Consider the following 27,902-nt stretch of genomic DNA (forward strand, 5'->3'; position numbering starts at 1 on the left):
TTCCAATCCCCCCCAAATTCCCAGTGTTGCCTCCCCTAAAAGGGTGTCAGGAAGGTGCGTCCCCTTCCCATCTCTTAAAGGATGTGTCCCTTTCCTTGGGGATTGGCTCTGAGGCTTATTCCCAGCAGGAATTTGCTCTTTGGGAAGGGGGAGCCTCAGGGAATGAGGGGCCACGAAACACTCCAATCCTAGGAATGCCTTAGGGAAGGTCCCAGGTGGAGCCACTGGAGACAAATCTGTCTCAGTTGCTGATCATTTTTATAGGGAAAAGGCAAATTTGGGAAAACAAAGTTTTGTTCCAGCAACATCCCAATTCCACAGGGATGGGGATCCAGCAGGTTCCAGCGGGTCATCTGTCCTGTTGTCTGTCCAACACTGAGGGTCCCAGCATCAATTCCTGCCCTCCAAGCCAGGGAAAACATCCCTGGAGAAGGGAGCGGGATCCATAGGAATCCCAGCCGCACATCCCAGCTGTGGCAGGATCCCGATTCCCGCCTCATTCCATGGCTGTGCTGCGCCTGACAGGGGTTTTCTGGAGCAGGGCCAGTGTGTCCCGCTTTTCCACCCGCCGGAGCTGCTTCTTCTTGGCCCTCTTGAGCTTCAGGGGGTTCCGGATCTGGAAAACGGGGAAAAGGGGGGGATTTCATGGAATCCTGGAGTGGACTCCGTTGGAATGGACCTTAAGGATGATCCTTAAGGATCCTCTAGCCCAGGTTGCTCAAAGCCTTGTCCAACGTGGTCTCGGACACTTTCATACCCATCCCGATTTCCTGGGTCTCTTCCTGGGATTTTCCCCACATGGATCCAAATCAGTGCCATGTTTTCATTGTTCCACCACCCCATATGCCTGTTATCCCTTAGTTCTGGTATTCTCAAGCTTGGAAGAGCAGCTGTCCCATCCCATCCCACCCTCCTTGGCACAGGGAACACCTTCCCAGTGCTCCCAGTATCCCTTAAAGACAGAGCCAGAGAGAGGAACTGGAGCCCCTTCCATGGAGCCTGGGTGTTGTGGGATGTTGTTGTAGGATATTCCCAGTGCTGTTCCCACCCAGGAAAGGGGACAAACTGGGACTCACCACTTGGACAATCTCGGCTTTCCTTTCGTTTTCCAGACGCCGCTTCAGGTTCTCCTCCCGCCGCCGCTTCTTTTCCTGCACCAAAACATTCCCTGTGGGATCTCTCCCGCCGGCATTAATCCCAAACCAGCTCTGACACCTGCCCGAGCGTGAAATCTGTCACTCCAGCAGCTTTTCCAGCCCGGATGAGGCTTGGACTGACCGGGGGGGGGGAGTTTATTTCGAGTCAGTGAGTAGCAGCACATGACTGGATTTGGCACCAGCGCAGGGACTTCACCATCTCAGCTTTTTTCCCGGGGTTTGGCACAGCACTGGGATCAACCACAGCCCCAAAGCCCGAGATGAGGGCAGAGACGTGGGATTGTGCGTGGGAAAGCGGGAATTCCCAGCTCCCCTTACCTCTTGCTCCCTCCGTTTCCCTTCCTCCAGCTGCCGCGCCAAATCCCGGACCAGCTTCTTTTCCTCCCTCTCCTTTATTTTCCGGGCCCAGGAGGTGCGGAGAGCCTTGTCCTGGATCATGTGGGAGAACCTGGGCGGGCACACGAGATGTGCTGGATCCCCAGAAACCCCGGGATGTGGCTGTGGGTCCTCTCCAGAAACTCCTCGGGTCAGAATTCCATGAAAACCCCCTCAGCATCCCCTCCAAACCCACCTCTCCGCTCAGGACCACCCCAAAGTGTCCCTGTCCCCTCTGGATTCTTCCTAAGCCTGTGGATACCTATGGATAACTCCGGAGTCCCCGCACGGCCCCACGAGTAACCCCCCCAAATCCTGCCCCCTGTGAGACGCCCCAGCGTCCCCTCCCCAGCTCAATCCCCCCCACCAACAGCCCTGGGAGACCCTAGAGCCCCCCAAATGCCCCTTCTCCGAATTCCTGCCCCCCCTCTCCCCGCTCCCACCTTTTCTTCCCGGGGTCTTTCCACACCCTCCCCGACTTCGGCCTGCCCCGCGGAATGGCCGCCACCGCTCCCTGCCGCTTCTTGGCGCCTTTCCGCCGCCGCCGTCGCGCCGGGCCCGCGGCCGGGCCGGCCCCGCTGGGCCCCTCGGGTGTCAATCCCAATTCCGGGCTCCCGCCGCTCTCCTCCTCCATAGTCCGCGTGCCCGCGATGTCGCGGGGAGATGACATCAGAGCATGCCCAGGGCACAAGAGCGAAGCCGCCGGGGCTGCCCGGCCGCCATGGGGGGCGGCCGCCATGTTTGTGTCGGGCAGCGCTGCCCATCACCGGGGGGACCCTCGGACCCCCCAAACACCCACCCGGGGCGAGATCCCCCACCCGCACCCCGAGCGACCCCCGGAGACACACATGGGCTGGAATGAGGGGAGAGACCTTTATTGGGGGCACTGGGGCGGGCATGGGGGGCTCCGAGGCTCCGGTACCGGTGACCCCCCTCCGGGATGCGGCACCTCCGTGGGGGGCCCGGTGGTCCTGGGAGGGTGGTGGGGGGGGGAGGTTGTCCGTTGCTACAGAGCCTGGGAAAGGAAAAACATGGAAATCCAGTTTTTGGGAGCACGGAGACGTCTCCAAGATGACCCAAGGAAGAGGTGGAGCCAGCATTCCAGGGATTCCCAGGGATTCCCAAGGACTCTGGGGGTGCATCCCGATGCCCCCCTCACCATGTGGGTGTAGCTGTGCTGCCGGACGGCCTCGTATCCGAACGCCAGGGCCGCCACGGCCACGCAGAATTCCAGGAGGCTGAGGAGCACGAAGGTGGAATCCAGCCCATTGCTCAGGATCTGCCAGGATGATGGGGAGAGTGGGAAGGCCCTGAAGCAGCCCCGGGATCCACCGCCCAGCTGGGTGCAGGGTGTTCTGGTCCTGAGTGGGACCAGGAGCCCTGAGCACCCCCCTGGCCCAGTGTGTGTACCTTGCCGCTGGCGTTGAGGCACCACTCCGGGGGGATCTGCAGGGGCACGCGGCGCTCGCAGCCGGGCGGAAGCCGCGTGATGGCCGCGCCGTGGACCGCGGTGGCCACCAGCGCCCCGAGGACGACGCCCACGTTGACCACGCAGCAGGTGCGCACCTGTGGGGTCACCCAGGGGGGACACGAAGCCCCGGGAAGAGGGACGAGGGGATCTCCTGGAACTTTTGCCCCTGTAATCCCAGAGCGGTTCCAAAAGACCCTGAGGGTCCCCGGACCTTCCATCCCCCTCCAAGGTGTTCTGGATCTGTTTTTCCCCCCTCATCCCCCAGTGACTCCAAAAGGCCCAGAAGGTCTCTTAGATCTTTAGTCCCTCTAATCCCACAGTGACTCCAAAGGGCCTTGAGGGTCTCTGGGACCTGTTTTCTCTCTCACCCCACAGTGACTCCAGAAGGCCCCCAGAGTCTCCTGAAGGCCCTGAACCCCACCCTGTGCTCCAGGTAAGAAGCACTGGACATTTCCCTGGATGTGGATCCCATGGGATGAATCCAGGCTGCAGAGGGATCCCAGCAGCCACTGCAAGGGACATAAGGAACAAGGGGGGACACATTATCCCTCCCTGCTTAGATCTTACCAGCACAATGTTGTCTCTCTTTTCGCTTTCCACCAGCAAAGATCCCGAGACCAGGAGCTGCTCAGAAAACACCGGGAATGGGGGAGTCAGTAACAAGGCACCACTCCCTGTCACCCTTTCTGGTGGGAATTGGGGTTCAGGGATGCACAAGCACAGGTGGAAGGGGTCAGAGGAGACCTGGAGACCAGGGACTATTGCCCCCAAAGCTCCGGGATTCCCCAGGATTCCCACATGTTCATCCCAGCTTACCAGGATCCCAAGCCAGAAGAGGATCCCACTGGCCACAGGGAGAGAAGGGTTTTCATGCTCCGATGCCGTCAGGATGATCCCGAATAAGATGTGGATGATCCCAGTGAAGATGTGGATGGTCTGGGGAAGGATAGGGGGAGAGGGATCCCAATCCCATTGTTTTGAGCTGCATCCCAGCCCGGGAAGGGACTGGGGACAGGCGAGGCACCTCCAGCAGGACACTCCCTGTGGATCCCCGATCCCCACTTTATTCCCTCCGGGAACGCTATGTCTCACCCCCAACACCTTGGGGTGAGCCCTCCGGAAGCCTTGGACTTGCAACGACGTCCCGGCAGACGCAGCTGACCCAGATCCCAATGCCAGCTGTGCCGCCCGGGGATCCGTGGCCGGGATCACCTCTGTGATGATCCTCACGCCGCCAGACTCCGTCACTGTGGTGGCCGCCATGGCCTGGGGACGAGCCCGGAAAGCTCAAGGAGCACCCTGGGATTCTCTTTCCCCTGCTCCTCCTCCCTATGATGTCCCAAAATCCCCAGCAGGTGCTGGACAGGCAGGGCTGCGCTCCCGCTGCCCTTTGCTCCCTGCGGGAAGCTCCGTCCTGGAATTCTCTCGTCAGGCCCCTCTTGCTCAACGAGGCAGCTTTGCCAATGGAGGCTCCCAAAATCCCGTGCAGGGAGAGGGAGTTTGGGAAGGTGGGTTGATTTTTTTGTAGCTTAGGGAAGGGTTAGGTGTTTATCCCATGGGATGCTCCCAGAGGAGCCCCCCTTTCCAGGCACTGAACGAGTCCTTTCCATCCCAAATTGTGGATGCTTTTTTCGGGAATCATCTCTGCAATTAGCCTGGCTCCTAATGAGATGCTGATTAGGGCCACTAATGAGCTAGCCAGTCTTGCCCATTTCCCAGGAAAAACGTGGATTGAACCAGGGAACTTTGTAAACCCCATTAGGTCCCCAGGAAGGTCCTTTATTGCCATTTTGGGGGGGGTCTCCTTCCTGCATCCCTGTGGATTTGTTCCCAACAAGGGCACACCGGGGAGGGATCCGAGGGGTTCCCAGCTAGCTCCGGGAAGGAGCTCTGGAGATGGGAAATGGGAGCTAAAGCTGGGAATGAAACCGCTGCACATGGAGAGGGGATTCTGAGGGATTTGGAGGCCCTTCTTCCCAGAAAACAGCCATGTCCTATTTTCCAGGAGGATTGGGATCCTCCCCAGGTTTCCTGGGTGTTCAGTGGGTGCAGGGCAGGAATTTCTTGATGGAACAAGAATTTTTAGCTCCAGGATTCCAGCATCTCCGAGCTCGGTTTCCCACCACCTGGGAAGGGGCAGGACCCTCCAGCTGAGGATTTTAGGAGCAGATGGAGCAACTTTTGGAAGTGATTTTTCCTTCCTTTTGGCCCTAGAGGGAGCTGAGAGGCTGGGTTTGGAAGCACAGCATTCCAGAGCTCGGGAGAGGTTTCCAAACCTGGAGCCAGGTTGGACAGGGCTTGGAGCAACCTGATCCAATGGAAGGTGTCCCTTTCCACAGCAGGGGCTTGGAACTGGATGATCCTTAAGGTCCCTCCCAATCTAAACCATTCCAGGATTCAGTGAATGCCATACAACCCCAAACCCAGCCTAAATCAGATCCCAGAAAAGAGTTGGAGTGACAGACCTGGAAAGCAAAAAGCAGCAAGTGAGTCGTGTCTCCATTCCATCCGTGATCTTCTTCCATCCCACCTCCCTGATGGAAGCACTTGGCCTTGTAAAGGGCTGCATCTGGCAGCACAGCTTTCCAGGAAAAACATGGATATGGATGAGGTTCAACCCCTCCAACGCATTCCTGTTGCCTCAGAACCTTTAATTCCTGCTACTCCCTCTCCCTCTCAACACCCCAATCCTAACAATCCCATGGACTTCGTTCCAGGAACACTTGAGCCCCCATGGAAATTCTGGGATCCCCTCTTTATCCTCCAGCGTATCCAGGGCTCAAATTCCCAGCCAAAACCACCCTACATGGTGGATTTCCTTCCAAATCCTACAGCATTCCTGGAATTCCAACCTTTCGGCCAGAAACTGCCCTCGGCCTCCAGAACAGCCCCTTTCCAAGCAAGTTATCCATGGAAAAAGTGCCTTCCCCGTTCCAAGGTAAACCTAGGTCCAGCCTGGAGCCCTAGGAAGGATGTCAGGATTTATCCTGGAAGCAGATTCCAGAGGAGGTGGAGCTTTGAAATAGATGAAGGGAAGCAGTGGAGTTTTCCAGACCTTTGTTTGCAGGAATTTCGAGCCTTGTGGATATATGCAGTGCATTCCTCGGATTTTAATGTTTGTTTTCCCATTTTTCAGGGGAAATTACGGATGGGGGAAGCCTGGCTGGATGCTCAGACTCAGGAGGGATCAGCGAGACCCACCCCCTCCAAGTCCCTTCCCACCAGGATAAATTTACAAGCCTGGTGGAACCAAAATCCCTTTTCCAGCCCAAAATTCCATGCTTTGTTTTTTTCCAAAGAAAATAGATTGTGATGGAGAAATTCCTTCCAGAGAAGGTTGCTGCTTCCTGGGACAAATTTTATATCCCCATAAAAATACCACAAGTCAACATTTTGCTTTGCTTCCAGGTGTTTCCATAGTGACTCTGGAAGGAAAGTCATGTTTTCTGGAATGAATCATAGGATTTTTTGGCTTTTGTCCATGTGACATTCCCGGGAATCACAGTACCGATGCCACTGCGAGCACACCAGGTATGTCATCCCAGGAATGTCACCTGTGTTGTCCCCACTCCGTGTTTCCAGAATTCCCCAGAGGAGCCCCCTCCGAGGGTGTTGAACACGGCTGTGTCCATCCCGCATTAGGGAATCCGGAGCTGGGAGCGGGTGGGAGGTTGGGGTGATCCATACCCTGGCATTTGGGACACGGTAGCATCGCTCCCAAACCCTGTCCCAGATGTGTCTGTCACCCCCTCACGTGACATTCCAGCCTTTGATCCGGTAAAACTCCGGGCACGTCTCCAGGGTTTTGCTGGCACCAACTCCTACTGACAATCCTGGAATGGTTTGGGTGGGAAGGGACCTTAAATCCCATCTCATTCCTACCCTGACACCTTCCACTATCCCAGGTTGCTCCAACCTGGCCTTGGACACTTCAGGGATGGGGCAGCCACAGCTTCCCTGGGAAATCCATTCCAGGGCCTCACTGCCCTCACAGGGAAGAATTCCTTCCCCATATTCCCACTCTCTGGCAGTGGGAAGCCATTCCCAATGTCCTGTCACTCCATCCATTTTCCAAAGTCCCTCTCCAGCTCTCTTGGAGCTCCTTCAGGCACGGGAAAGTGCTCCAAGGTCTCCCTGGATCCTTCCCTTTTCCAGGGAAGACAGAGCAATTGGGACCCTGCAGCCCAGTCTCGCGGCTGCTCCCCGGCTCCTTCATGGAGTTTTGCCTTTCCTGGTGGAAAGGCCATGGATGCAGTCTGGGAGCAGCTCTCAGCCTTTATTATCCCTTTATTATCCCACTTTTGCATGTTCATGAGGATACAGAGCAGGGGGTGGCAGCATCACCATGAGGGACGTGAAGCTCGGGATCAAGTCCATGAGGAAAACTGCCCACTGCCCCCCAGGGCTGCAAATTCCCACCTAAAAATAGACATGTATTAAACCCCCCACGTTTCCATGGAACCTTAAACACTTATTCCAGCTTTTTCAGGGAAAGCTGCACCTAAACACCAGGATACTCTGGGAAAACTGACTCTGATCCCGTGGAGGATGAGGATGATTCCCAGCCTCTTTCCTGGGAAGCTGCCACGCTGGGAAAACATAGATGGATCCAGCAGCTTGGCTGAGGGTTGGAATGGCCTCCTGGTGGTTTCTGTGGAGCTGGGAGAGGCCAGGATGCTCTGAAGCCCTAATGGATTGCGGACACGGGGTGAGTAGACACAGCCTGTTCATCCCATTCCCAAAATCCCTGGGGCTTTTCCTACTGATCAGGCTCATTATTTTTTCAGAGCTGGGCCCAGAAATAACTGACAGGGAGTGAATAATCCATGAGGTTTTGGCTGAGCAGCCGGAGCAGCGGGGAGGTGGGAAAAACAAGGAAAACACACAAAAACCAAAGGGGATGTTCAAGGAGGACATCACTGATTCCACACTGGGGAGATTCAGGATGGATCTTGTCCCCAAAAGTAAGGAGATCTCTCCCACAGGGCACAGAGAAGTTGCCAGGATGCTCCCACCCCTTGGAAAATCGGCCCCGGGGGTCTCCATCCTTGCTTTCCAGGAGTTTGGGATGCTCCTTAAATAACTTGATGCCACTGGAATGCTCGTTAGGTCCCCAAGCATCCCCATGGATGCGGGATAATTAGGGATGGATCCATAACGAGCTCATCAGGAGCCGACAAAATGATCCCAGAGCCCTTTGGCTCCTGTTCCTGACCCTAAAAATGAGGGATTTTGGAGGGATTGCAGCCCCTCCGCTCCCTTCCCACCACATGGAATTGTGGGAACAGGGAGCACATGGCACCAGTGTCCCTGTGTTACCCCAAGGAGCAGCTCTAGCCCTGGGGGCAGCTTCTCCAGTGGCAGAAAAGGCGGGATGTGCTGGCGTCACCGGCATCGCCGCCAGCGCTCCGGCTGCTCTGGCCCGGCTAAAAATAGCACAGCTCGAGTGTAGGGGGGGAGGGTCTGGGGGCAGAATTCCCTCAGGAGAGCAGGTACTGGGGATTTAGGGGGACAAAATTCCCTTTGGAGCAGACACAGGGGGTTTAGGGGGGAAAGAATCCCTTGAGAACAGGTGCCACAGGTTAAGGGGGATGGAATTACCTCAGGAGAGAAGGCACTGGAGGTTCATGGGGATAAAAATTCCTTGGGAGCAGGATCCAGGGGTTTAAGAGGGTGGAACAAATACCAGGAGAGAACAAATGCCAGGCGTTTGGAGCAGGGTAGGATTCCCTTGGGAGGCAGAACAGGTAGCAGGGACTAAGAGGAGCAGAATTCCTTTGAGAGAGAGCAGGTACCCGCAAACCAGGCAGGACGAGCCCTTTTCCTGACAGAGAGCAGGTCTTGAGGGGGGAGGGCGAAATTGTAACTCTCACGCTGAAAATTCCCAAATTCAGGAGACACAAGCCCAGACTGAGCATTTATTCCCAAGATAAAATCAAGCCAACGCGAGACAAGCCGAGGTAGATGGTCTGGTGGATCCACACATCGGGATCACTCCAAGCCACCGGACCCCCGGGAAGTCCTGAATCCTGACATAAGTGAATCCCAGGATCCCACTGGAGATTTACAGGCAGGAATTCCCCAAGAGTCCCGCACGGAGAAGCCCCTTCCCAAAGCAGCCAGCAAGGAATGCCCCTCAGACCAGGCACAGGGGCAGATGGATGGGCAGGAAAGTGGGAATTTGGGGGGGCTCGCTGGCTTTTGGAGAGGGGGGACCAGCGTATCCCAGCGGGAAGACGATGCCGTAGCCCTGGATTTGGGAGTGATGGAGGCAGGATCCCATTCTGGTGTCAGACTTCAGGAGCAGCCAGCTGGAAGGAGAGCAAGCTTTGGGAAGGGGGAAGGACTTGGGGTGACCCCTCAGTGGGATTTAGGGATCTCCTCTCCCCTTCCAGGAGCAGAGAGGTGGATGTTCCAGGATGCTCTCCGGGAATGGGATGTTCTCCCAGGGCAGCAGGATGGGGTCTGTCACACAGGAAGGGATCGGATGCTGCTCCGGGTGGGGCAGGAAGGGCATCCCAGTCCCGACTACACTCCTATTCTGACTATTCCTTGGGATTGGGAATCACCTCGGTGTAGCTGGGTGGCTGTGGCAGCTCCGCCGGCGGCACGGCCAGGTCCACACGGGTGGCACTGGGGACGATCAGCATGGACTGGGAGAAACCAGGATCATGGGATACGCCAGGATAACAGGGAAGAGCCTCGGAGGGGTCCATCCCAGCCTCCCCCCCATCCCATTCCTTACCTCATTGGAGCTGAGCCGGGTGGCCCGGCACCAGAAGTTGGCGGTGGCCACGGCAATGCAGAATTCCAGGATGGTGAAGATGAGGAGCACGATGGAAATCCCATTCCCTGCGAGCTCCAGGTGGGGGAAAACCCCATCAGCACCTCCCTGGGAAGTGCCCAGGAGGAGGAATCCCACCCCACATCGTGTTTTGGGGCTCCCCCCTCCTCTCCCACTGCACTCCCAGCTCCATGAGCACTCCAAGCCCTCCATCCCGCCGTTTTTCCGGCTCGTGGATGCTTCCAAAGGGTGAGTCATCTCCCGAGGGACCGACCTGAAATAGGTCAACTGGCAGAGACACCGAACCCCCACCTCAGAAGTGACTGGGGGGGGCCACAACGCCCCTTTGAGGGGTGGAGGTCGGGCTGGGGGGGTTCTCCTAAGGGCGAGAATTCCTGAAAGCGGGATTACCAGGACGAGGTAACCATGGTAGTCGAGGCTGGAGTGGTAGAGCACGTTGAGGTTGAGGTCGACGATGAAGGCCACGATCCCTAGCAGGGCGAAGATGGCGCTGATGATGTTCATGGTCTGGCTGCCCTTCACCTGCGGGCACCAGGAGTTCGGAGGGGGCCTCGGAGGGGGAGGCCTTAGGGGGGCCCTGAGGGCAGGAGACCCCCCCAAAAAAATCCAGGAGGGACCTGCCAGCAGAGCTGCTCTCAGTGGCACTCACCGCGCATTCCGTGGGGCTCTTCTCGGCCCCGATGGAGAGGCAGCCAGAGATGATGAACTGGGGGGGAAAGAGGGGTCAGGGGCACCCCCAGACCTGCCCAGTGACACCCCCCTCACTGCACAGCTGTTGGAGCAGCATTTCCTGTGCCCAAGCACTGGGAGCCATGGGAGCCCCGGGGGGATCATTCCTGCTGGGCATCCCTTCCCTGGTGGGATTCCCTCCCCAGGTGGGCATCATTCCCTGGTGGGTATCCTTCCTTCCCAGGGAGTATCCTTCTCTGGTGGGATTCCCTTCCTGGTAGGCATCATTCCCTGGCAGGATTCTGTTCCTTTGGACATCATTTCCCTGCTGGGCGTTGCTCCTGGTGGGCATCCTTCCCAGTGGGCTTCCCATCCCTGCGGGCATCATTCCCTGGCAAGATTCCCTACCTTGTGGACATCATTCCCTGGCAGGATTCTCTTCCTTGTGGACATCATTCCCTGGTACGCATCCTTCCCTGGTGGAATTCCCTTCCTAGTGGGCATCATTCCCGGTGGGCATCTTTCCTGGTAGGTATCCCTGTCTGGCAGGATTCCCATTCCCTGTGGGCATCACTCGCTGCTGGGGTTCCCTTCCCTGATGGGATTCTTTCCCTGGGGGCATCATTCCTCAGTGGGCAAACTTTTCCAGAGCCTACCCCTGCTGGAAGGTGGGCACTCCTTCCCCTCTGGGCATCCTTTCCCGGCGGGTATCCCTCCCCTGAGGGATCCCTTCCCTGCCCTGCGGGATCCCTTCCCGGCAGGATTCTCTTCCCGCTTCCCTGCGCTCACCGACACGCCGCCCAGGAACGGGATCTCCCCGATGACGAACACGGAGGTGTAGAGGTTGGTGAGCGTGGTCAGCACGATCCCGAAGCCGATGTGCAGGAATCCTGTCATGATCTGGATGGTCTGGAGGACCGGGATGGGCGGGAATGAGGTCAACTCACCACCCCACCCCCCGCCTCCAGTGCCGCGCCGGCCGTGCGGGCGCCTTGATTCCCACAGCGTCCCCTGAGGGATCAGCGGGAAGGATGGGAATCCGCCAGGAACGAGGTGAGTGGAGGTTTTCCAGGGGTTCCCCATCCCAAGCCCCCCTCTGCCCCCCCCGAGCTCACCCCCATGACGCGGTTCTTGCCCTTGGGGAGGGTCTCCGCCGTGTACATGACGGCGCGGTTGCCCAGCCGGAGGCTCCCCATGCCCTGCATGGAGAGATCGGGGGGCACCGGGACCCCCCGGAGCAGCCCCGCTCCCACCGGGGCCGCCCCCGCCACACCCCACCCGCCACACCCCGCCCCGCCCGCCGCCCATTGGCCGAGTGCCGTCACGTCAGCGGCTGCATCACACCCCCCGGGCACCGCCCAACCCAAACACCCCCCCGCTACCCCCACAAAATCACCCCGTAAAAGTGGGGGCAGAAAGTGAAGCATCCTGGCTGCGTGGAGTGGGGGGAGATGTTCCTTTGGGCAGGGCAGATATTCCACGGGGCAGGGAAGATGTTCCGTGGGAGACCCCGGCTGTGTGGGATGAGGGGAGATGCTTTGTGGGGTCCCCCGGCGGCGTGGGGCAGGCGGGAGATGCTCCGTGGGGCCATGCCCACTGTTGCCCTCCCCCCATTCTGGGCAGAGATCCGGGGCACCGCAGCCCCCCCAGGGAAAGATGCTCATTCCCAACCCAAGGGAGAGAAGGAAAAGAGGGTTCCGGGGGCACAGAACCCATTCAAACCCCCCCTGACTCTATGCCCCCCCACCTCTCCCGCCCCTTCCAGCTCCAGGCCTTGTTTACAGGAGCTCAGAAAGAAAGGGGAAAAAAATATAAAACGAGAGAAAATAAAAACAGCCCCGCCGCGAATTCCTGGAAGAAAAATCCATCAAGGGCCATTAGGCTCCAGCAGCTTCTCCCGGCGGAGCGGGCGAGTTGGGGGAAGGGGGAGGGGTGGGACAAGGGGGAGCTGCGGGGGACACGGGGCACTGCCCAGGCACGATTCCCCTGGATCTCCTTGGCACCCCTTCCCCAGGCAGGGATGGTCTGGAGTATCCACCTTGGATTTGCTCCCTGGAGCAGGAGGGAAGGGGAGATGGGACCCCCCCCACACTCATCCCAGCCACTGCCCCCTGCCCTGGCTTTGCCCCCAGGGGGCTTCCCCCCCTTTTTAGGGTGTCAAGCCCTGAGAAGGAGTTAGGAGCCCCAGGGACGGGATTAAACCCCAAATCCAAGACTTAATGCCCAGGGAATGAAGGGGGTACAAGATACTGCCCTGTATCCCAAAATCACTGCACCCAAGACTCCATAGTGACAGGCACAACTCGTGTCCCCCAGGTGAGAAAGTGGCACAAGGGCCCTCTGATCCATGTCCTTCCAAGCCCAGGGACCTGCCCCACCGTGGCCAAGCAACTTTGGGAATTGGGGAGCAGTGCCCATATTCCTATCCCCCCCATCTCAGACCTGAGGTGCCCGTGAGCAACCCCAACCCTGCCCTTTTCCCCAGATTATCCCACAGCTCCCAGCACCTGCCAGAGCACCCCAGGGAGCCCAGTGGGACTTTTTGGGGATCCACAGTGGCACTGGTGATGTGTTACAGCCCCCACCCCCGCCCCCTGAGCACCCACCGGGGTGTCCACAGAATCCGCAGCCACCTCAGACAATGCCGCATGTTTATTATTCCCAAAACAAGGATGCTCAGGCAGTGAGAGGCTCGGCAGGAGCAGGGGGGTTCCAGGGGGTCACCATGGCCACCTCCCGGGGCTGCCCAGGGGGTATCCCAGGACCCTCCAGGCCCCGCTCCCCGTTCCCAGTGTGGCACCTCCACACGGAGAAGTAGCAGCCGGCGGTGCCGACGGCCACCAGGACGGAGCACATGGCCACCAAGGCCACCAGGGACCCGGGGACAGCCAGCCCTGCGGGGACAGGCGGCGGTGAGGGGACAGCGAAGCCACCCAGCCCCCCCCCTCCCCCCCAGATCCACGGGGGGCTCGCACCCACCTGAGTCCCTCTGGTCCCCCTCTGGCACCGGGGGGCTGTGAGGGGGTGCCGGGGTGGGCTCCGGGGGGCTGGGCGGGACGAGCTGAGAGCAGCCCCAGGTTGACACCAGCTTCTCCCAGGAGCCCTGCAAGGAGGAATGATCCATCAGGCACCAGAATCACCCCTGCAGGGCTCAGGGATCCCACCAACAGTGGGGTCTCATCTGACCTCCACTAGCCAGACGCCGCCGACGCTGCCCCCCACAGCCTTCTGGGGACCCGCAGCACGAGCAATCCAATCCCGTGAATCCAGCATCGAGGGAATGCCAGGCAGATGCCTCCCGGTCGTAGGAAGAGGCTTTCCAGAGGCACTTCCAGCCCCTGGAGCCACAGCCTGCAGGTGGCAGTGGAGGGAGACCTGCCGGAGCAAACATCCTCGTGGATTCTCCACCAGGCTCTGAAGGGGGTTCCCCCGCGCCCCCAGCCCCGCCACTGGCACAGACCTGGCTACCAGAGAGGTTTGGGAAGAGGAGGGTGTCCAGCTGGAAGCGGAGGGAGTGGTTTCCACACCACGGGAGGAAGCGGGAGCGGCCGAGCTGCCCATCCAGGAGACACCTGCCAGGTGGGACACAGGGCGAGCTGAGCACTGCCAACCCCCCCAGAGCATCCCAGGAAGGGGGACCGGTCCCCCCACCCCATTCCAGCCGCGGAGCTCACCCATTGTCAGCAATGACACAGAATTCCGGCCGTTTGGAATGGCCTGGAGTGGCCACACACTCGTCCACGAACACCCTCAGGGGCTCTCAGGGGTTGGTGCCCAGGGACGCCTGCACGTTGATCAGCTCCCCCAGGGAATAGGAGAGGTGGGATAGGTGGGAGGGCCAGGAGCCTGGAGGGTGGTGCCCTGAGGGTCACAGGGGGTCCTGCCCTGCAGGGTGAGGGGGGTCCAGGGCTCCTGCACTCACTTGTCAAACACATCCAGGGTGAAGCGCGGCCGCCTCCAGTGTGCCACGGTGGAGCTGAAGGGGATCTAGGTGGGATGGATGGGCATGGATGAAATGTTGCCTGTCCTGTGCCACAGAGGATCCTGTGCACCCCTGCACCCCATCCTGATACAGACAACCCCACACCCTCCCTCCAAAATCCCTCGTGGATGGATCCCGCAATGGACTCACGTGGGACTCGGAGCCCTGGCTCCCAGCAGTATCCGCTGGGGAATCCTGGGCTCCTGGGGGGATTTTCCCCACTCACCTAGGGTAGTTACACTCCACATGCAGGGAGAAGGGTCTGGCACGAGCCACGAGCCCCATGGACAAGGGGTGGTAGTGGAGGATGTTCCTGTAGTGGATTCTGTCCGGGAGGAGCTGTGGGAAGGAGGGGGTTTGGGGGACTGGATTTGGGGCTGGGGGTTTCACCCTCACCCTGGCACCCAGAAATGCCCAGGCCAGGTTTCAGGTGAGCCCTCACCCAGCAGTGTTCTCAGAGTGGCCAGGATGGGGGTTCAGGGGGACCCTCTACGCTGGTCCCACCTGGTTTCCTTCCCAGCCCCAGGCCCTGACAGGGTCCCCTCATTCCCACCTCATTCCCGTTTCCATCAGGGACATGTGTTCCTGCTCCTCACCTCCAGGGTGGTCCCACAGCCTAGGAGTGGGTGCTCCAGATGGAATCCATCCCTGTCAGCACTGGTCACTCCACATCCAGAGCCCAGGATCAGCTCCCCACCAGCCACATGGCCCCCCAGGAGATGGACCGGGACCATCACCGAGAGCCACAAGGGGCCACACGTGACAGAGACTGGCAGGTGAGCAGGAGGAGGAATGAGACAGGAATTTGGGAAACCCAGCATCCAGCAGGATGAGTTTGAGGCTCAGCTGGAGCTCAAATGCCCACAGTGATCCTTTAGGATGCGGTTGCAGGCACTGAGGCCATAGTTCTCCTCACCCTGCCCAGGGCAGGGGGACCCACCCTGTCCCCCTCCCCAGACCCCCAAACAGCCCCTTACCCAGGCCATGCTGAGCCCAGGCCGTGACAAACCACCCTCCCCTGGGAGCACCCATTGGGATAACAGAGATGGAGGGATGACTCACACTGGTGACTTTAACCCCTGGGGAAGGGGTGGTGGCCACAGGTCTCCAGTGGGAAGCTGGGTATTCCCACGGCCCCTGAACACACCTGGGGCTCGTTTCCAGGGTCTCCTCCTTCCAGGGAAAACCAAGGGGCTTGGGCAGTTGTCCTCAATCCAGCCCTGCTCCTTCCACCACTCCTGGTCCCCATCCCTGTCTCTATTCCAGCCCTGTCCCTGCTCCCACTCCTAGTCCTTGCCTGGGGGGCAATGGAGAAGGTGGAACCAACCAGCAGCTCTCAGTTGGATTCCCCAGCAGCTCCCAGTTGGGCTCCCAGGGCAGTGACTGGTTTCTGTTCCCCCCATTCCCTGGCACCCACCGAGCCCTGTCCAGGGTCAGGATTTGAGGCTTTTCCAGTGGAAAGCAGGGATTGTCCCATAGGACACTGCAAAGTGCCTGAGGAGGGAAACCAAACCACGGCATTCCCATCCTGAATCCAAACCCAGCTACTGGGAAACGAAGGAACCCTATCCCAATAAACCTCATGCAGCTCTTTTGTGAAAATCCTTATTTATTTCAAACAGAGGATCTGCAGGAGTATCTGAACTGCCAAGAGAAACTTCTGCCTGAAATTTGACAGCCAGCTTGGGAAAGCTCCCTGGAGATGGGGGAATTCCAGCTCCCTTTGCTGCTGGAGGATCTTCTCTGACACTGAGCCTAGGGTGTTCCCAGTTGGCACCACTGCAGCATCCTGGGATCCTTGGATTGGGCACCGGTGGCTCCAGGACTCTTCCTGCTGTGCCACTTCCTCCTGGGAACTCTTCACTGGAGTGGGCCGGGCTCCCAGTTTGACTTCCAGGTTTTTCCTGGCTACATGCATCCTCAGGGACGAGCGTGTCCTGCTGATCCCCGCGGCTCCGAGGGAGCAGGGAGAGCTGTCCACGGAGTCTTCTCCGTCTGGAGTCTGCCAGGAATCGCTGAGGCTCTTGGAGAGGGGGAGGCCTTCGGAAGGAGTGAGGCTTCCAGAGGAATGGAGGCTCTCCGAGGGCTGGGGTGACCCTTCCTGCCGTTCCACCTGCTCCTGGGAACAGGTGAGGCTTCCAGAGGAACGGAGGATCCCAGAAGGCTGGGATGACCCTTCCTGCCGTTCCACCTGCTCCTGGGAGCGCACTACTGGGATGGGCCAGGCTCCCATTTTGACTTCCAGGCTTTTCCTGGCCACGTGCACCCTCAGGGATGAGCTGGCCCTGCTCATTCCCACGTCTCCCAGGGAGCAGGGAGAGCTGTCCATGGGCTCTTTCCCATCTGGAATCCAGCAGGAATCACCGAGGCAGCAGTAGAGGTGTCCTTGCTCCACCAGCTTCTCCAGGTCCTCCCACAGCACCTGCCACACCAGGGAGACCCTTGGGAAGGACCTCCCATTCCCAGCACACACAGACACCAGCAGATCCTGCAGCTCCTGGGCCGCTGTGGCACAGGGGGAGCAGCTGGGGCCACATCCACATGGGATGGAGCTCATGGGAGCCTCTGGAAAAGTGGGAGCTGTGGGGGAACTGGGAGCTGCTGGAGCCACTGGGCTGCTCCGGGAGCCCAGCAGGGCATGGCTCATGGCTCCCCCAATCCTGTTGGGATCACACTGGGAGCTCTGGGGTGTGATGGCTCACCCGGCGACAGTGCGGTGATGTCACAGCCCCATGTGACATCACAGCCCCAGGTCACCCCAGGGCAGGCCCCTGTGGAGCAGAGAAGGTGGAAGATTCTCAGCCAAGCAAGACACAGAGATGATGAGGATGATGGTGTCACCTCCTGGAAAACATGGATTATCGTGGAAAACTTGGATTGTCCGATGGGACACTGCAGAGTCCTTCAGGAGGGCAAGCCCGGCTCAGCAACCACCAAACCATCCCAGTGTGGTCCACAGCATTTGCATCCTGAGTTACTGAATCTGAACCTCGCTACCGGGAAAAAAAATGGAACCTTATCCCAGTCAAACCAGTACAGGCTTTTATTATCCCAACAAAACCAGTTTGTCGTCCAGCACAAAGACTGAAAGCCACTTCCAGCACCTCCTGAGGCCACTGAGGGACTCCGGGACCCGCCGGAGGGGAATCCCAACGTCGGTGACCCCTTCCCAGGAGGCGCGGCGGGAACTGGGATGCCGCGGAACTAATATCACGGGCGCGTTTCCCAGCCGAGCCGCGGTGCTGGGGGCGGGTTTGCGGGCTGACCGGTGGCGGTGCCCGTGGGGCACTTCCGGCGATGTGGCGATGGCGGTTCCCGGCGCTGCTCCGGGCCGGGCCAGGTCTGGTGGGGTCCAGGCCATGTTCCCAGGGGACCCCCGGCTGCCTGGGGGGGGGGGGTGCTCGAGTGGCCAGGGCGTGGAGGGGGTGACACCGGGCCCCCCCTCCGTTAGGCTGGGGGCACCGTGATGAGCGCCGGGCCCCGCCGTGACCCGCTCCCCCCGCTCTGCCCCGCAGGTCCCAGCGGAGTCGCGGCGCCCCGCGCGGGGCTCAAGAAGTTGGTGCTGCCGCCAGATTACAGCGGTGAGTACGGGGCGATGGGAGGCGCGAGGGTCAGCCCGCGGCCTCCCCGGGGGGATCCTCACCGCCGCGTTATCCCGGCAGGAATCACCTTCCCGGAGAAGCCGAAGCTGAAGTTCATGGAAAAGGTGCCGGCGGTGCCCAAGGTCCGGCGGGAGCCGCGGAGGCTCCGTGACATCCGCGGGCCGTCCCGGGAGGCCACTGACTTCATCCAGGGGCAGTACGGGATCCTGGTTAGTGCTGAAGGGATCCGGGGGGGGAGGAATTCCAGAGGCTGGGATTGGAGCAGGACATGGGACCCTTATCCTAGTCATCCCGAGTTATTCCTCCCACCCCGGGCTCTCCCTGTTCCCCCCAGGCTCTGGGCGGGGGGTACCTGCACTGGGGCCACCTGGAGATGATCCGGCTGACCATCGGGCGCCACATCGACCCCAAGTCCATGTTCGCCGTGTGGCGCGTCCCCGCCCCGTCCAAGCCGGTGACGCGGAAGAGCCTGGGGCACCGCATGGGGGGCGGCAAGGGCCCCATCGACCGCTACGTGACGGCCGTGCGCAGCGGGAGGCTCGTGGTGGAGGTGGGCGGCCGCTGCCACTTCGACCAGGTGCAGCCCTTCCTCGCCCAGGTGGCCCAAAAACTGCCCTTCCCGGCCATGCCTGTGAGCCGGGAGAGCCTCCAGGAGATGCGGCGGGAGGAGGAGGAGAAGAGGCTCAACAACCAGAACCCCTGGACTTTCGAGCGTGTCATCACCGCCAACATGCTGGGCATGAGGAAGTACCTGAGCCCCTACGACCTGCGGCTCCATGGCCGCTACTGGGGCAAGTTCTTCCTCAAGCACCGGATCTGAGGGGCACGGACGGCATTCTCACGGGATTGAACCGACGCACCGGAACCTGCAGGGACACTCGGAGGTGGGAACCTGGGTCTGGGAGCATCCCAGTGGGATATGTGGAGCGGGCTGTGGAGCTGGGAGCGTCCTGGGGGATCCATGGATCAGGGTTTGAGGTACAAGGCAAAGGATGGATGGGCTCTGCCCTGAGGTGGGTTATGGAGCTGGAAACCGGGAGTTGGGAGCATCCCAGGGAATAAATGGATCATGGTTTGAGACATGAGGCTCTTTGTGCTCAAGCGGGTTTTGGAGATGGAAACATGGAGGTGGGAGCATCCTGGGGCATAACTGGAGTGGGATTTGAGGCACGAGGCAGAGTGTGGGTGAGCTCTTTATTGAGGAGGAAGGCTCTGGCGTGGGTGGCTGCACATCCAAGGAGCTCCGAGCGCAGGGAAGAGGCTCCTCCGGCCATCCCAGCAAGGCAGAGCCCCGTGTCCCCCCCCGGAGAGGGACACGGCCCCTCTGGCCACTCCATGCCACCGGCCATCACCCGAGGAGAGCAGGATGAGGAGCTGGGAATTGGGGGAGCACGGCAGGAGGGGCTCCATTCCTCCAGGGATGTGTCGGGGTGTCCTCCGGGCTCCAGGGACCAGGGGCTTGGCAGGCCAGGGTCTCTCCCATGGATCATCCACGCGGGGGGCAGGAGAGGGAAAGGCCACCTGTGACAGGGACAAGAGGTGACGCCAAGGAAAGGGACGTGGCTCCCAATTCCCCCTTACACGCAAGGGTGTGAATCCCACCTGGATCAAACCCCCCCCGAGGCCCAAAGGAGCCCCCTTGGGATTGGCGAAGACAGGAACCCCCTGTGCCACCCGCTGTCCCTGTCACCTGGAGGGCAGCAGGAGGGGGGCTCAGGCGAAGATGCTCCCGATGCTGGCAGCCAGGATGATGGCCAGGATGATGCAGCACAACATGATCATGATCTTCTTCTGCTCAGGGAGACAGGGAATGTGAGCCAGGAACACAGGAGGGGATGGGGACAGGGATGGGCAGGGGGATAAGGGACAGGGAATGGGGAAGGGGGTCAGGTCAAGGACAAGCCAGGCAAGGGGGTCAATAGACAAGGATGGGGTTAGGGACAGGGGACAAGGATGGGGCTGGGGATAAGGAATAAGGAATAGGGCTGTGGACAAGGGATAGAGTTGGGGAAGGGGGGCAGGGGACGGGTAGTAGGAATGGGGCTGGGGAGGGGGATAAAGAACAAGCACGGGCTGGGAGGGGACAGGGGAGGTGGCAGGGCAGGGGTGAGCTACTTGCATGTAGCACAGGGAGGTGACAGTGCTGATGTGTACCCCTGGCACAGGTGACCAAACTGACTTACCCAAACACGTGGGCTGGGGGGACACTCTGGGCAGAGCTTCGGGGGGTTTGGAGTGTCCCCAGCCCCACAACCCCTCTCATCTCCTACAAAAACAGGGCTGTCACAGCCCCAGACCCCCATCCACCCCTGGGGCCATGCTGTGTGGGGTGACAGCAGGGAGAGGAGGTACAGGGCAGGGACCAGCTGGGATTTTATTGGAATAGGGAAGTAAATATCCACGATTGCTGGGGCGCCGGCCACTGTCCCTATTCCCATCCCTCGTGCCACCAGGACAAGCATCCAGCCCTCGGATCCATCTCCTTGTCACCCCACGCTGGCACCAGCGGCCACGTCCCTGCGGTGTCCCCTCCCCTTCCTGTGGGGAAGATCCCAGGGGTCGGCAGGAAGTGAGACAGGATGCTCCATGGAGAGCTGGAGCCAGTGGTGGGAAACAGGACACGGAGGGTGAGGGAGCAGGTCCGGGAAATGCAGGGAGGGAAGCGGGCGGGATTGGTGCTGGGGAGGATCCAGGTGGGAGATGACACCGCTGGGATGGTTGGAAGCATCTGGAGGAGGGAGAGGCAGGGTGTCAGCTCCCAGATGGAGAGGCTGGAAGGGAACGAGGGGGTGCAGCAGCGACCCGTGGGTGGGAGGGGGGGGGGAGAGAGGGAGGGATGTGGGGAACGCAGAGCCGACCCCCAGAGCCCCCAGCCCCACAGGGCCGAGCAACAGTGACCCCTGAGTGCTGCAGACCCCCCAAACGGCACAGACCCCCCCAGCAACAAGGACAGCCGAGTTCCAAAGACCCCTGAGCGCTTCAGGCCCCCAAGAAACAAAGACCCCCGAGCACCACAGACCTCAAGCACAGCAGACCCCCAAGTGCTGCAGACTCCCAGGGAATGCAGAGTCCCAGAGCACCACAGACCCAAGACCACTCAGAGCCCACCCCCAGCCCCGTGACAGCCCCAAAGCCCAAAGCACCGGAGCCCCCCGAGCAGGAGCTGACAGTGGGACCACCCCAGCAGTCCCTGCTGCCCTTGGGGCCCTGTGTCCCCACAGGGGGCTCCCCTGCCTCCCAGCACTTACAGACCCCCCTCCCTGGGAGCTATTTCATGGGCAGCCCCACTGAGAGTCCGATGACAAGGGCGACTGTCCCCAACAAGAGCACGGTCACCACCACCAAAACCAGCAGCTTCTGGGGGGACACAGGGGTGGTGACACTTGTGCCATGGGGGGGGACACCAGAGGGGGGCACCAAGGGGCCCTGAAGAGCCAGAGATGCTGCAGAGCCCTGGGACAGGGCAGGAGGGGCTGAGCCCTCCCCAGCTCATCACACCTGAGGGGGGGACAGAGAGGGACAGAGCTGCCAACCCCCCATGGAGGTGACAAAAGGTGAGTGGAGACCAGCTGGGGTCTCTGGGGGAGGTGGGAATCATTGGGGACAGCTGGGGGACCACTGAGGGTGTCATGGGGAGACAAGAGGTGACTGGGGGACGTAAGAGTGGCTGGCAGGGACAAGGGGTGGCTTGGAGGGACAAGAGGTGGCTGGGGGGGACACAGGGAGGGTCTTGGCTGCTGGAGGATACGGGGAGATGCTGGGAACACTGGGAGATGTGCAGGCACACTGAGGGTCAGAGGAGGACACTGGGGGTGCCTTGGGGACACTGCAGGCAATGGAGGGGACAGCAGGGGACACTGGAGCTGTCGGTCCATCTCACCCTCCTGGCCTCGCTTTGGTACTTCACAGCCTTTTTGGTGTCAGCCACGGCCCTCTCCACAAACCCCACGGACTGATCCATGTTGTTCTCGATGCGGTCAATCATGGATCCCTACGGAGCACCGGTGGGGAGGGGACAGAGAGAGCACCCAGGGGTGCTGGCACCCACCCACCTTGCACACCTGCCCCGGTGGTCCCTGTTTGTTCCTGCTCATCCCCATGTTCAGGCCCCTGCTCATCCCCATGCCCAGGTCCCTGCTCATCCCCATGACCCCATGCCCAGGTCTCTGTCTTGTCCCTGTGACCCCACAGACTTGTCCCTGTGACCCCATGCCCAGGTCCCTGCTCAGCCCTGTTAACCCTGTACACAGGCTCCTCCCTTGCTTGTCCCTGTGACTCCGTGAGTCCCCCATGTGTCCCTGCCCATCCCTGTGCACAACTCCCTGCTTGTCCCCACATGGGCGTCCCTGCTGGTCCCCACTGATCCCATGCCCAGGTCCCTGCTGGTCCCTGTGCCCCCACACACAGGTCCCTGATAGTCCCTGTGCCCCCTGTGCCCGTGGCTGTGCCCCTGTACCTGGTTCTCCACGAGCATGGCGATGTCCACAAACATGTCGTGGAGCTCCTTGATGCTGCTCTCCAGGCGCACGATGTCCTTGTGCCGCCCCTCGATCTCGCTCAGCGCCTGCTTCGAGATCTGCGAGTCCATGATCTGCAACGAGGGTTGGGGGTGTCAGCGGAGGGGAACCTGGCACTGTCATCCCCCTAAGACCCTCCGTGTCCCTCAGCTCACCCCCGAGGTGAAGATGGAGGGGTTCCCGCTCTCCAGCATCTCCTCCAGCTCCTCGTCCGTGGTGTTCTTGCCAGCTGCGGGAAGGTGGGAAGGGGTGGGACCAGGCCACGCCCGCGTAGAGTAATGGGCGGGGTCTGTGTGGGGCTGGGCTCCACTCACATCGCCAAAATGATGGGTGACTTGGGGCCTGGCTCTACCCACTACCCTAAAGGGGTGGGGCTTGTGTGAATGGCCCCACCCTATTCACCGGAGGGGTGGGGTCTCTTTGCTCTGGTCCCACCTACTTTACCAAAGGAATGGGGTCTTCAGGGGCCTGACAGCCCCCACTTTGCTGAAGAGGAGGGATTTGTAGGGCCTGGCTCCACCCACTTTACCAAAAGAGTGTCTTTTGGGGCGTGGTCTGTAAGGACTGGCCCCTCCCATGTTTCCAAAAGGTCGGGGTCCGTATGGCCTGACTCCACCCATTTCCCAAAAGGGGCAGAGTCTGTAGGGAATAGCTCCACCCTTCTTCCCAATTCTTCCCCCCTCCCTCCCTCGGGTGGTGGTCACTCACTGATCTCCAGCTGCCGCTGGATCCGACCCTTGCTGCGCTCCCGGAAATCCACCTGCGCCTCGTTGTACTTGGTCATGACATCCACGAACTTGCGAGACAGGACCGAGTGCTGGGGATGGAGACAGGGACATGGGCATGGGGACACCCCAGACACGGTGCCTCCCAGCCCCCGGGGGACAGGACTGGGCGCTGGGAACGGGGACACCCCAGACGTGGCATGTCCCAACCCCAGGGAACAGGACTAGGGGATGGGGGTGTCACTGTCAGACCGGTGACAATCTGGGCATGGCACATCCCCAGCCTTGGGACGCAGGGTAGGAGGGAAGTGCTGGGGGTGGGGACAGTGGCACGAGACACAGGAGACCGAGGATGTGGCATGTCCCAGCCCAAGGGGGACAGGACAGAGTGCTGGGGTCAGGGCAGAGGAACTGGGAGCACTGGGTGCTTCTGGGGACAGAGACGGGACACTTGGGGACACCTGGCCATGCCACATGCCCAGCTCACAGGGGACAGGGTGGCACAGGGCACTCAGGACCCTGGGACACAGGATGGGGACAGCCCCAGCAGTGGCTCCCAGGGCCCAGAGCTCACCTGGGATTTGCGTATCCGGAGGTCAGCGGAGGATCGCGCCTCATCCTGTTCGATGTTCCTCTCCATACCTGGAAAGAGCCGGATTCCAACCCGTCAGGGACCTTCCCTGCTGCCGGACCTCTTGATCCCAGTGTCCCCAGCAGGGCCGTGGGGACAGGGGCCCCAAGGGCCACTCACTCTTCAGCTTGTTCCGGACGCTGTTGGCCATTTTCTTGATCTCTGCTGTCAGCTGCTCCAGGTCATCTTTGGTCTCTGTGGGATCATGGAGGTGAGGAATGTCCCCAGGAAGGCTACCTGTGACCCAGAGGGCACTTGAGATGCTTGGGGACACTGTCAGCACACTCACTCTGCTCTGGAATGGGCGCTGAGAGGATGATGCTGTAGAGCTTCTTTGCTTCCTCCACGTTCTCCGAGATCTTGTCGATGTTCTGCCGTGTCTCCTCGATCTGGGAAGGATTTGGGGGGGGTTAGGAGGTAGCCCTGCACCCCCTAGCCCCGCTCCCAGCCCTCTCTCACCTCGGAGAAGAACTCATCCATGAAGGCCGTGTTGTCCACGGCGATCTCCAGCTCCTCTGCGTCGTCATCCGCATCCTGCTTCTGTGGGACACAGCGCCCCGGGGTGACCCCTGCCCCACCAGCACCCCTGGGGACCCCCCCCGGGTGCCAGGGGACGCAGGGGGAGTAGCCATGTGGATGTGGTGGCACGGGGGGGGGGGGGGGGGGGGGGGGGGGGGGGGGGGGGGGGGGGGGGGGGGGGGGGGGGGGGGGGGGGGGGGTAGGGACATCTGCAGCAGGGGGGGAGGCTGAGCCCTGCTCACATCTGGCTGGGAATTAAGGGATTGTTGGGTTCATCTGGAGAGAGGGGACAGGAACAGAGATGAGATGGAGTTGGGACAAGGTTTGTGATCCCAAATGTGGCCCCACGTGGGCAGCCCTAGGGACACAAAGGTGGTCGGTGCCCCTCACCCTGGTGTCATGCCTGGCCCCCCACCCGTGTGCCCCCAACTCCCCACCATCCCAAAATCTCCCAATCCCAGCCCCTCTGCCTCCCCTTGCCCCCCTCAGCTCCAGCAGCCCCCCGGGGGTGCTGTTGGGATGTCCTGGGGAGGGGGCCAGACCCCTGGGAACGGACCACTCCCCGCACCCCCCACTCCCGCTGGAGTAAAAATAAAATTAATCCTTTCGCTCCCCCCAAGGGCTTTATCTGATGGCTCCATAATCCCAGTAAATCCCTGCCAAGCCTCCCTGCTGCAGTGGGGGCCAGGGGCGCGGCTTGAGGGGCTCCTGGGATCCCCACGATCTGTGGTGAGCCAACACTGAGGAGCAGGGGGAGCCCCTCGGGGAAGGGGGGAAGTGGGGCCCCACGGCCAGGCAGGAAAAGGGATGAGGAAGCGGCGATGGGGGCAGGAATGTGAGGGGCGGGATGGAGTGCTGGCACCCCCAGGCACCCCAAGTTCACTCCCATCCCGCTGGGGGATGGATCCACACCCTCCATGGCCTGGGTGGGTTTTGGTGTCCCCTCTTTGCACCCTATGGTGTTGGGGGGGGTACAGGACTTGTCTGGGGGGCTGATGTCACCCTAAAATACCCCATGTACCCCCAAACCGCACAGAGCTGACCCTCCAGTCCCTCTCACATGACACCCCATTACTGGGGGGCTTAGGACCTCCCACTGACCATGGAACAGGGTCTTGGGGACCCTTCTGATGCCCCCACACACCGTGGGGTGGGACCTCGGTGACATCCATCCCATGGTGTCCCCATCCACTGTGGACTTGGGTTTTGGGGTCCCCCATCTCTGTGATGCCCCCATCCATTATGGGATGAGGTCTTGGGGCTCCCCATCCCCGTGACGTCCCCAGGCACCGTGAAGTGGCACCTCGCTGACACCTCCCCCGTGACGTCCCCAACCATTTGGGGGTCCCCCCTCCCCGTGACGCCCCCATCCATTATGGGGTGGGGTCCCGGGGAGCCCCATCCCCGTGTCTCCCATGCTGGCCAACCCACGAGGTGGCCCCTGTCCCCGGGGGTCCCCCTCTCACCGCCTTGAGTTGCTCCAGCCGGTCCTTCATGGTGCCCCCGAGGGCTGGGGGGACGCGGGGGGGTCCCCGTCGTCGCCCACCGCCGGGATGGGGGGTGTCACCCTTGGTGTCACCGCTCGGCTAGGCCTCCTACATCCAGGCGAGGTGGCGGGTGGCCCTGTCCCCGAGCCCAGGGCTGTCCCTGCGCTAATCCCCAGTGACGGGCGCGGGGAAGGCGCCTAGGGGAGGGACGGGGAGGAGCCGCCCATCACCTGGGACACGCGGGGACACCGGACACGCCAAAGGCGACAGCTAGGGGTGGCCCCCGGGTCACCCCGGGAGGTGACGGAGAGGTGGGGCAGGGATGTGGGGTGGCCCCGGTTGGGAGGCCCTGAGGAAGTTGGTCCCCACGGGGGTCACGCGGTGGCGACGACGTGTCATCCCCCGACACGGGTGGTGGCAGCGGGAGGACGGCTGGGGACAGGGTACGTTACTGGGGACATAGCTGGGCATATAGCTATGGATACAGGTGGCAGCTGGGGGGACACAGCTGGAGACACGACATGGCTGGGGACAGGGGACATTGTTGGGGACACAGAGGGGGACACGGCTATGGATACGGGTCACAGCTGGGGAACGTGACTGGGGACAGGGGACAGGACTGGACAGAGGGGACACGGGTGGGGGATAGGGGTTGTTGTAAGTTACTTCTTTTCTTGAATTTTGAAGACGGCAAAAATACCTGCAGGACAAAGAAATATAGCAAGAGTTTTTTATTGCAGTGCTGGTTACCCATTTCCAGCACTGGGTGCACCTCTGGATCATACAAAGAGCACACACATTGTTTGAAAATCGCGCTTTTTATGCCCTTTCGATATCAGTTGTTGAATATTCATTCATTGTCCGTTTCTTGCCTTAAAAGGTAATTTCCCTGCTTTGGAGGTGGGTGTTACCTTTTGGCTGGTTGTAACTTATCTCCCCTGGGCTCGTACAGGGGGGTCTTGCATCATCCCCACATTGCAAGGCGTGGAGGGCCTCTCTTTGTATCCACATGGCACAGAGAAATACATTTTTATTTATAATTTGTTCCCTGTTTCCGGCCGCAAAAGATTCCCTGGTGTTAGGTCCAGACAGGACCCCTCACCTTACAGACTCCACGGTACGCCTATAAGTTAGTAAATATACAGAAATAGTTATTTTTGTTAGTACCTTTTGTTTATTTTAATTTGCTTGGAATAAAACCGGTGCCTCTACTTATCACAGGGTCACATCCAGGGGGACACCTGGGGACAGGAGACGTGGTGGGGCATAGGGGACAGCTCGGGGACACAGCTGCAGATAGGGAGCACAACCGAGGGGCGTGGCAGGGGACACAGCTGGGGACAGGGGACATGGATGAGGGGACAAGGGTATGGACAGGGGGTCACAGCTGGGGGAGACGCATCTCACTGTCTGCGTATGGGGTGACACCTGGGGGACACGTCCGGGAACACGGGACAGGACTCGAGGCGGGGGGCGGACACATCGGGGGGGACACTGGCTGTGCATGAGGTGACACGTGGGAAACACTGGCTGCGAACTGAGGTGACACGTGGGTGACACAGCCACGGCCGCGCGCGGGACGAAAAGGGACGCGTCCCTTTTAAGACACCCCCCCACACCCCGCGAACCACCAGGGGGCGCGGCTAATTCAGACCGCGCCCCCCCCGGCGCGCGGGGGCGGGGCGTGAGGGGCACTTCCGCGGGTGACATCATGCGGCTGCGCCCGCGGCGGCGCATGCGCGGCGGGGTGAGGGGCCTGGCGGGGCGGCGCGGGGCCTGCGGGCGGGGGGCGCCGGCGCCGCCATGTTCCGGTACCCGGTGAGCGGTGGGGCACCGAGGGGCACCGCGGGCACGGGGGAGTGCGAGAGGGGACGAGGCGTGTGGGAAAATCGCGCTGGAGGGGGCAACGCCGGAATGTAACGGGCTGGGGGGGCGGCGGCGGTGTGTAACGGGCAGGGGGGC

General features: G+C 60.8%; 8 protein-coding genes and 2 long non-coding RNA genes across 14 annotated transcripts in view; 4 read left to right on the forward strand and 6 right to left on the reverse strand.

Moving 5' to 3' along the window:
• Positions 1–239: 239 nt before the first annotated feature.
• CCDC86 (coiled-coil domain containing 86) lies at positions 240–2,271 on the reverse strand. The gene is made up of 4 exons (XM_027895519.1): positions 1,976–2,271; positions 1,476–1,605; positions 1,077–1,151; positions 240–616 (listed from the first exon to the last, which is right to left on the reverse strand). Exons 1-4 carry the CDS (start codon positions 2,269–2,271, stop codon positions 497–499), a joined length of 621 nt encoding a protein of 206 aa, XP_027751320.1. The 3' UTR covers positions 240–496.
• A 123-nt stretch (positions 2,272–2,394) lies between these two features.
• LOC114063353 (membrane-spanning 4-domains subfamily A member 15-like) lies at positions 2,395–4,401 on the reverse strand. 2 transcript variants are annotated; one of them, XM_027895564.1, is made up of 6 exons: positions 4,105–4,401; positions 3,820–3,939; positions 3,571–3,627; positions 2,943–3,098; positions 2,692–2,811; positions 2,395–2,547 (listed from the first exon to the last, which is right to left on the reverse strand). In XM_027895564.1, exons 1-6 carry the CDS (start codon positions 4,264–4,266, stop codon positions 2,539–2,541), a joined length of 624 nt encoding a protein of 207 aa, XP_027751365.1. In that variant the 5' UTR covers positions 4,267–4,401; the 3' UTR covers positions 2,395–2,538. The 2 variants fall into 2 exon arrangements, with proteins under 2 accessions (XP_027751365.1, XP_027751364.1); XM_027895563.1 differs by having other exon boundaries at positions 4,096–4,398.
• Positions 4,402–6,490: 2,089 nt separating this feature from the next.
• Positions 6,491–9,008, forward strand: LOC114063360. The gene is made up of 3 exons (XR_003572552.1): positions 6,491–6,534; positions 7,493–7,711; positions 8,898–9,008. It is a non-coding gene; the product is annotated as an uncharacterized LOC114063360 (long non-coding RNA).
• Positions 8,893–11,757, reverse strand: LOC114063354 (membrane-spanning 4-domains subfamily A member 12-like). Its single transcript, XM_027895565.1, has 7 exons — positions 11,593–11,757; positions 11,267–11,386; positions 10,458–10,514; positions 10,199–10,330; positions 9,749–9,862; positions 9,573–9,656; positions 8,893–9,314 (listed from the first exon to the last, which is right to left on the reverse strand). Exons 1-7 carry the CDS (start codon positions 11,680–11,682, stop codon positions 9,294–9,296), a joined length of 618 nt encoding a protein of 205 aa, XP_027751366.1. The 5' UTR covers positions 11,683–11,757; the 3' UTR covers positions 8,893–9,293.
• Positions 9,855–12,286, forward strand: LOC114063359. 2 transcript variants are annotated; one of them, XR_003572551.1, is made up of 4 exons: positions 9,855–10,036; positions 10,910–11,005; positions 11,239–11,414; positions 12,243–12,286. It is a non-coding gene; the product is annotated as an uncharacterized LOC114063359 (long non-coding RNA). The 2 variants fall into 2 exon arrangements; XR_003572550.1 differs by lacking the exon at positions 12,243–12,286 and having other exon boundaries at positions 10,776–11,005; positions 11,239–11,356.
• Positions 12,287–13,153: 867 nt separating this feature from the next.
• Positions 13,154–15,193, reverse strand: LOC114063323 (zona pellucida sperm-binding protein 3-like). The gene is given in 8 exon segments (XM_027895520.1): positions 13,154–13,371; positions 13,403–13,580; positions 13,664–13,852; positions 13,938–14,049; positions 14,152–14,321; positions 14,399–14,504; positions 14,686–14,798; positions 15,056–15,193. Coding segments are annotated over 8 exon segments (1,224 nt in total).
• Positions 15,194–16,048: 855 nt separating this feature from the next.
• LOC114063346 lies at positions 16,049–17,134 on the reverse strand. Its single transcript, XM_027895555.1, has 2 exons — positions 16,651–17,134; positions 16,049–16,572 (listed from the first exon to the last, which is right to left on the reverse strand). The coding sequence occupies exons 1-2, from the start codon at positions 17,104–17,106 to the stop codon at positions 16,069–16,071; spliced, it is 960 nt and encodes a 319-aa protein (XP_027751356.1). The 5' UTR covers positions 17,107–17,134; the 3' UTR covers positions 16,049–16,068.
• Positions 17,135–17,723: 589 nt separating this feature from the next.
• On the forward strand, positions 17,724–18,926 carry MRPL16 (mitochondrial ribosomal protein L16). The gene is made up of 4 exons (XM_027895561.1): positions 17,724–17,799; positions 17,975–18,040; positions 18,122–18,270; positions 18,396–18,926. Exons 1-4 carry the CDS (start codon positions 17,757–17,759, stop codon positions 18,879–18,881), a joined length of 744 nt encoding a protein of 247 aa, XP_027751362.1. The 5' UTR covers positions 17,724–17,756; the 3' UTR covers positions 18,882–18,926.
• Positions 18,927–19,748: 822 nt separating this feature from the next.
• STX3 (syntaxin 3) lies at positions 19,749–26,071 on the reverse strand. The gene is made up of 10 exons (XM_027895557.1): positions 25,920–26,071; positions 24,394–24,474; positions 24,224–24,323; positions 24,055–24,129; positions 23,878–23,945; positions 23,287–23,395; positions 22,734–22,807; positions 22,518–22,652; positions 21,942–22,052; positions 19,749–19,852 (listed from the first exon to the last, which is right to left on the reverse strand). Exons 1-10 carry the CDS (start codon positions 25,947–25,949, stop codon positions 19,775–19,777), a joined length of 861 nt encoding a protein of 286 aa, XP_027751358.1. The 5' UTR covers positions 25,950–26,071; the 3' UTR covers positions 19,749–19,774.
• A 1,642-nt stretch (positions 26,072–27,713) lies between these two features.
• The window catches only part of PATL1 (PAT1 homolog 1, processing body mRNA decay factor), a 9,250-nt gene continuing 9,061 nt past the window's right edge, over positions 27,714–27,902 (forward strand). For all 3 annotated transcript variants that reach the window (XM_027895583.1, XM_027895585.1, XM_027895584.1), the window contains exon 1: positions 27,714–27,758. In XM_027895583.1, the coding sequence (XP_027751384.1) occupies positions 27,744–27,758 (15 nt within the window). In that variant the 5' untranslated portion in view covers positions 27,714–27,743. The remainder of the gene's footprint in view (positions 27,759–27,902) is intronic.

Source organism: Empidonax traillii, unplaced genomic scaffold (assembly GCF_003031625.1).
Source record: "Empidonax traillii isolate 1590-97213 ecotype Southwest subspecies unplaced genomic scaffold, ASM303162v1 scaffold461:size861717, whole genome shotgun sequence".
Lineage (NCBI taxonomy): Eukaryota > Metazoa > Chordata > Aves > Passeriformes > Tyrannidae > Empidonax > Empidonax traillii.

Excerpts from the sequence above, each read along its gene's own strand:
- CCDC86 (XM_027895519.1), bottom strand. The coding sequence starts at position 2,271 with ATGGCGGCCGCCCCCCATGGCGGCCGGGCAGCCCCGGCGGCTTCGCTC. Across the intron at positions 1,606-1,975 it reads AAAGACCCCGGGAAGAAAAG|GTTCTCCCACATGATCCAGG; the intron begins GTGGGAGCGGGG and ends GTGCCCGCCCAG. Across the intron at positions 617-1,076 it reads AAGCCGAGATTGTCCAAGTG|ATCCGGAACCCCCTGAAGCT; the intron begins GTGAGTCCCAGT and ends CCCGTTTTCCAG.
- LOC114063353 (XM_027895563.1), bottom strand. The coding sequence starts at position 4,266 with ATGGCGGCCACCACAGTGACGGAGTCTGGCGGCGTGAGGATCATCACA. Across the intron at positions 3,940-4,095 it reads CTCACCCCAAGGTGTTGGGG|ACCATCCACATCTTCACTGG; the intron begins GTGAGACATAGC and ends ATCCTTCCCCAG. Across the intron at positions 2,812-2,942 it reads GCCTCAACGCCAGCGGCAAG|ATCCTGAGCAATGGGCTGGA; the intron begins GTACACACACTG and ends TCATCCTGGCAG.
- LOC114063354 (XM_027895565.1), bottom strand. The coding sequence starts at position 11,682 with ATGCAGGGCATGGGGAGCCTCCGGCTGGGCAACCGCGCCGTCATGTAC. Across the intron at positions 9,863-10,198 it reads ACCATGGTTACCTCGTCCTG|CTCGCAGGGAATGGGATTTC; the intron begins GTAATCCCGCTT and ends CCCCACCTGGAG. Across the intron at positions 9,315-9,572 it reads AGCCACCCAGCTACACCGAG|CTGGCTGCTCCTGAAGTCTG; the intron begins GTGATTCCCAAT and ends CTCTCCTTCCAG.
- LOC114063346 (XM_027895555.1), bottom strand. The coding sequence starts at position 17,106 with ATGAGCCATGCCCTGCTGGGCTCCCGGAGCAGCCCAGTGGCTCCAGCA. Across the intron at positions 16,573-16,650 it reads TAGTGCGCTCCCAGGAGCAG|GTGGAACGGCAGGAAGGGTC; the intron begins GTGGAACGGCAG and ends TCCCAGGAGCAG.
- MRPL16 (XM_027895561.1), top strand. The coding sequence starts at position 17,757 with ATGTGGCGATGGCGGTTCCCGGCGCTGCTCCGGGCCGGGCCAG. Across the intron at positions 18,041-18,121 it reads GCTGCCGCCAGATTACAGCG|GAATCACCTTCCCGGAGAAG; the intron begins GTGAGTACGGGG and ends TTATCCCGGCAG. Across the intron at positions 18,271-18,395 it reads AGGGGCAGTACGGGATCCTG|GCTCTGGGCGGGGGGTACCT; the intron begins GTTAGTGCTGAA and ends TGTTCCCCCCAG.
- STX3 (XM_027895557.1), bottom strand. The coding sequence starts at position 25,949 with ATGAAGGACCGGCTGGAGCAACTCAAGGCG. Across the intron at positions 23,946-24,054 it reads CGTCCGGAACAAGCTGAAGA|GTATGGAGAGGAACATCGAA; the intron begins GTGAGTGGCCCT and ends GGCTCTTTCCAG. Across the intron at positions 22,808-23,286 it reads CCAGCGGCAGCTGGAGATCA|CTGGCAAGAACACCACGGAC; the intron begins GTGAGTGACCAC and ends ACCTTCCCGCAG.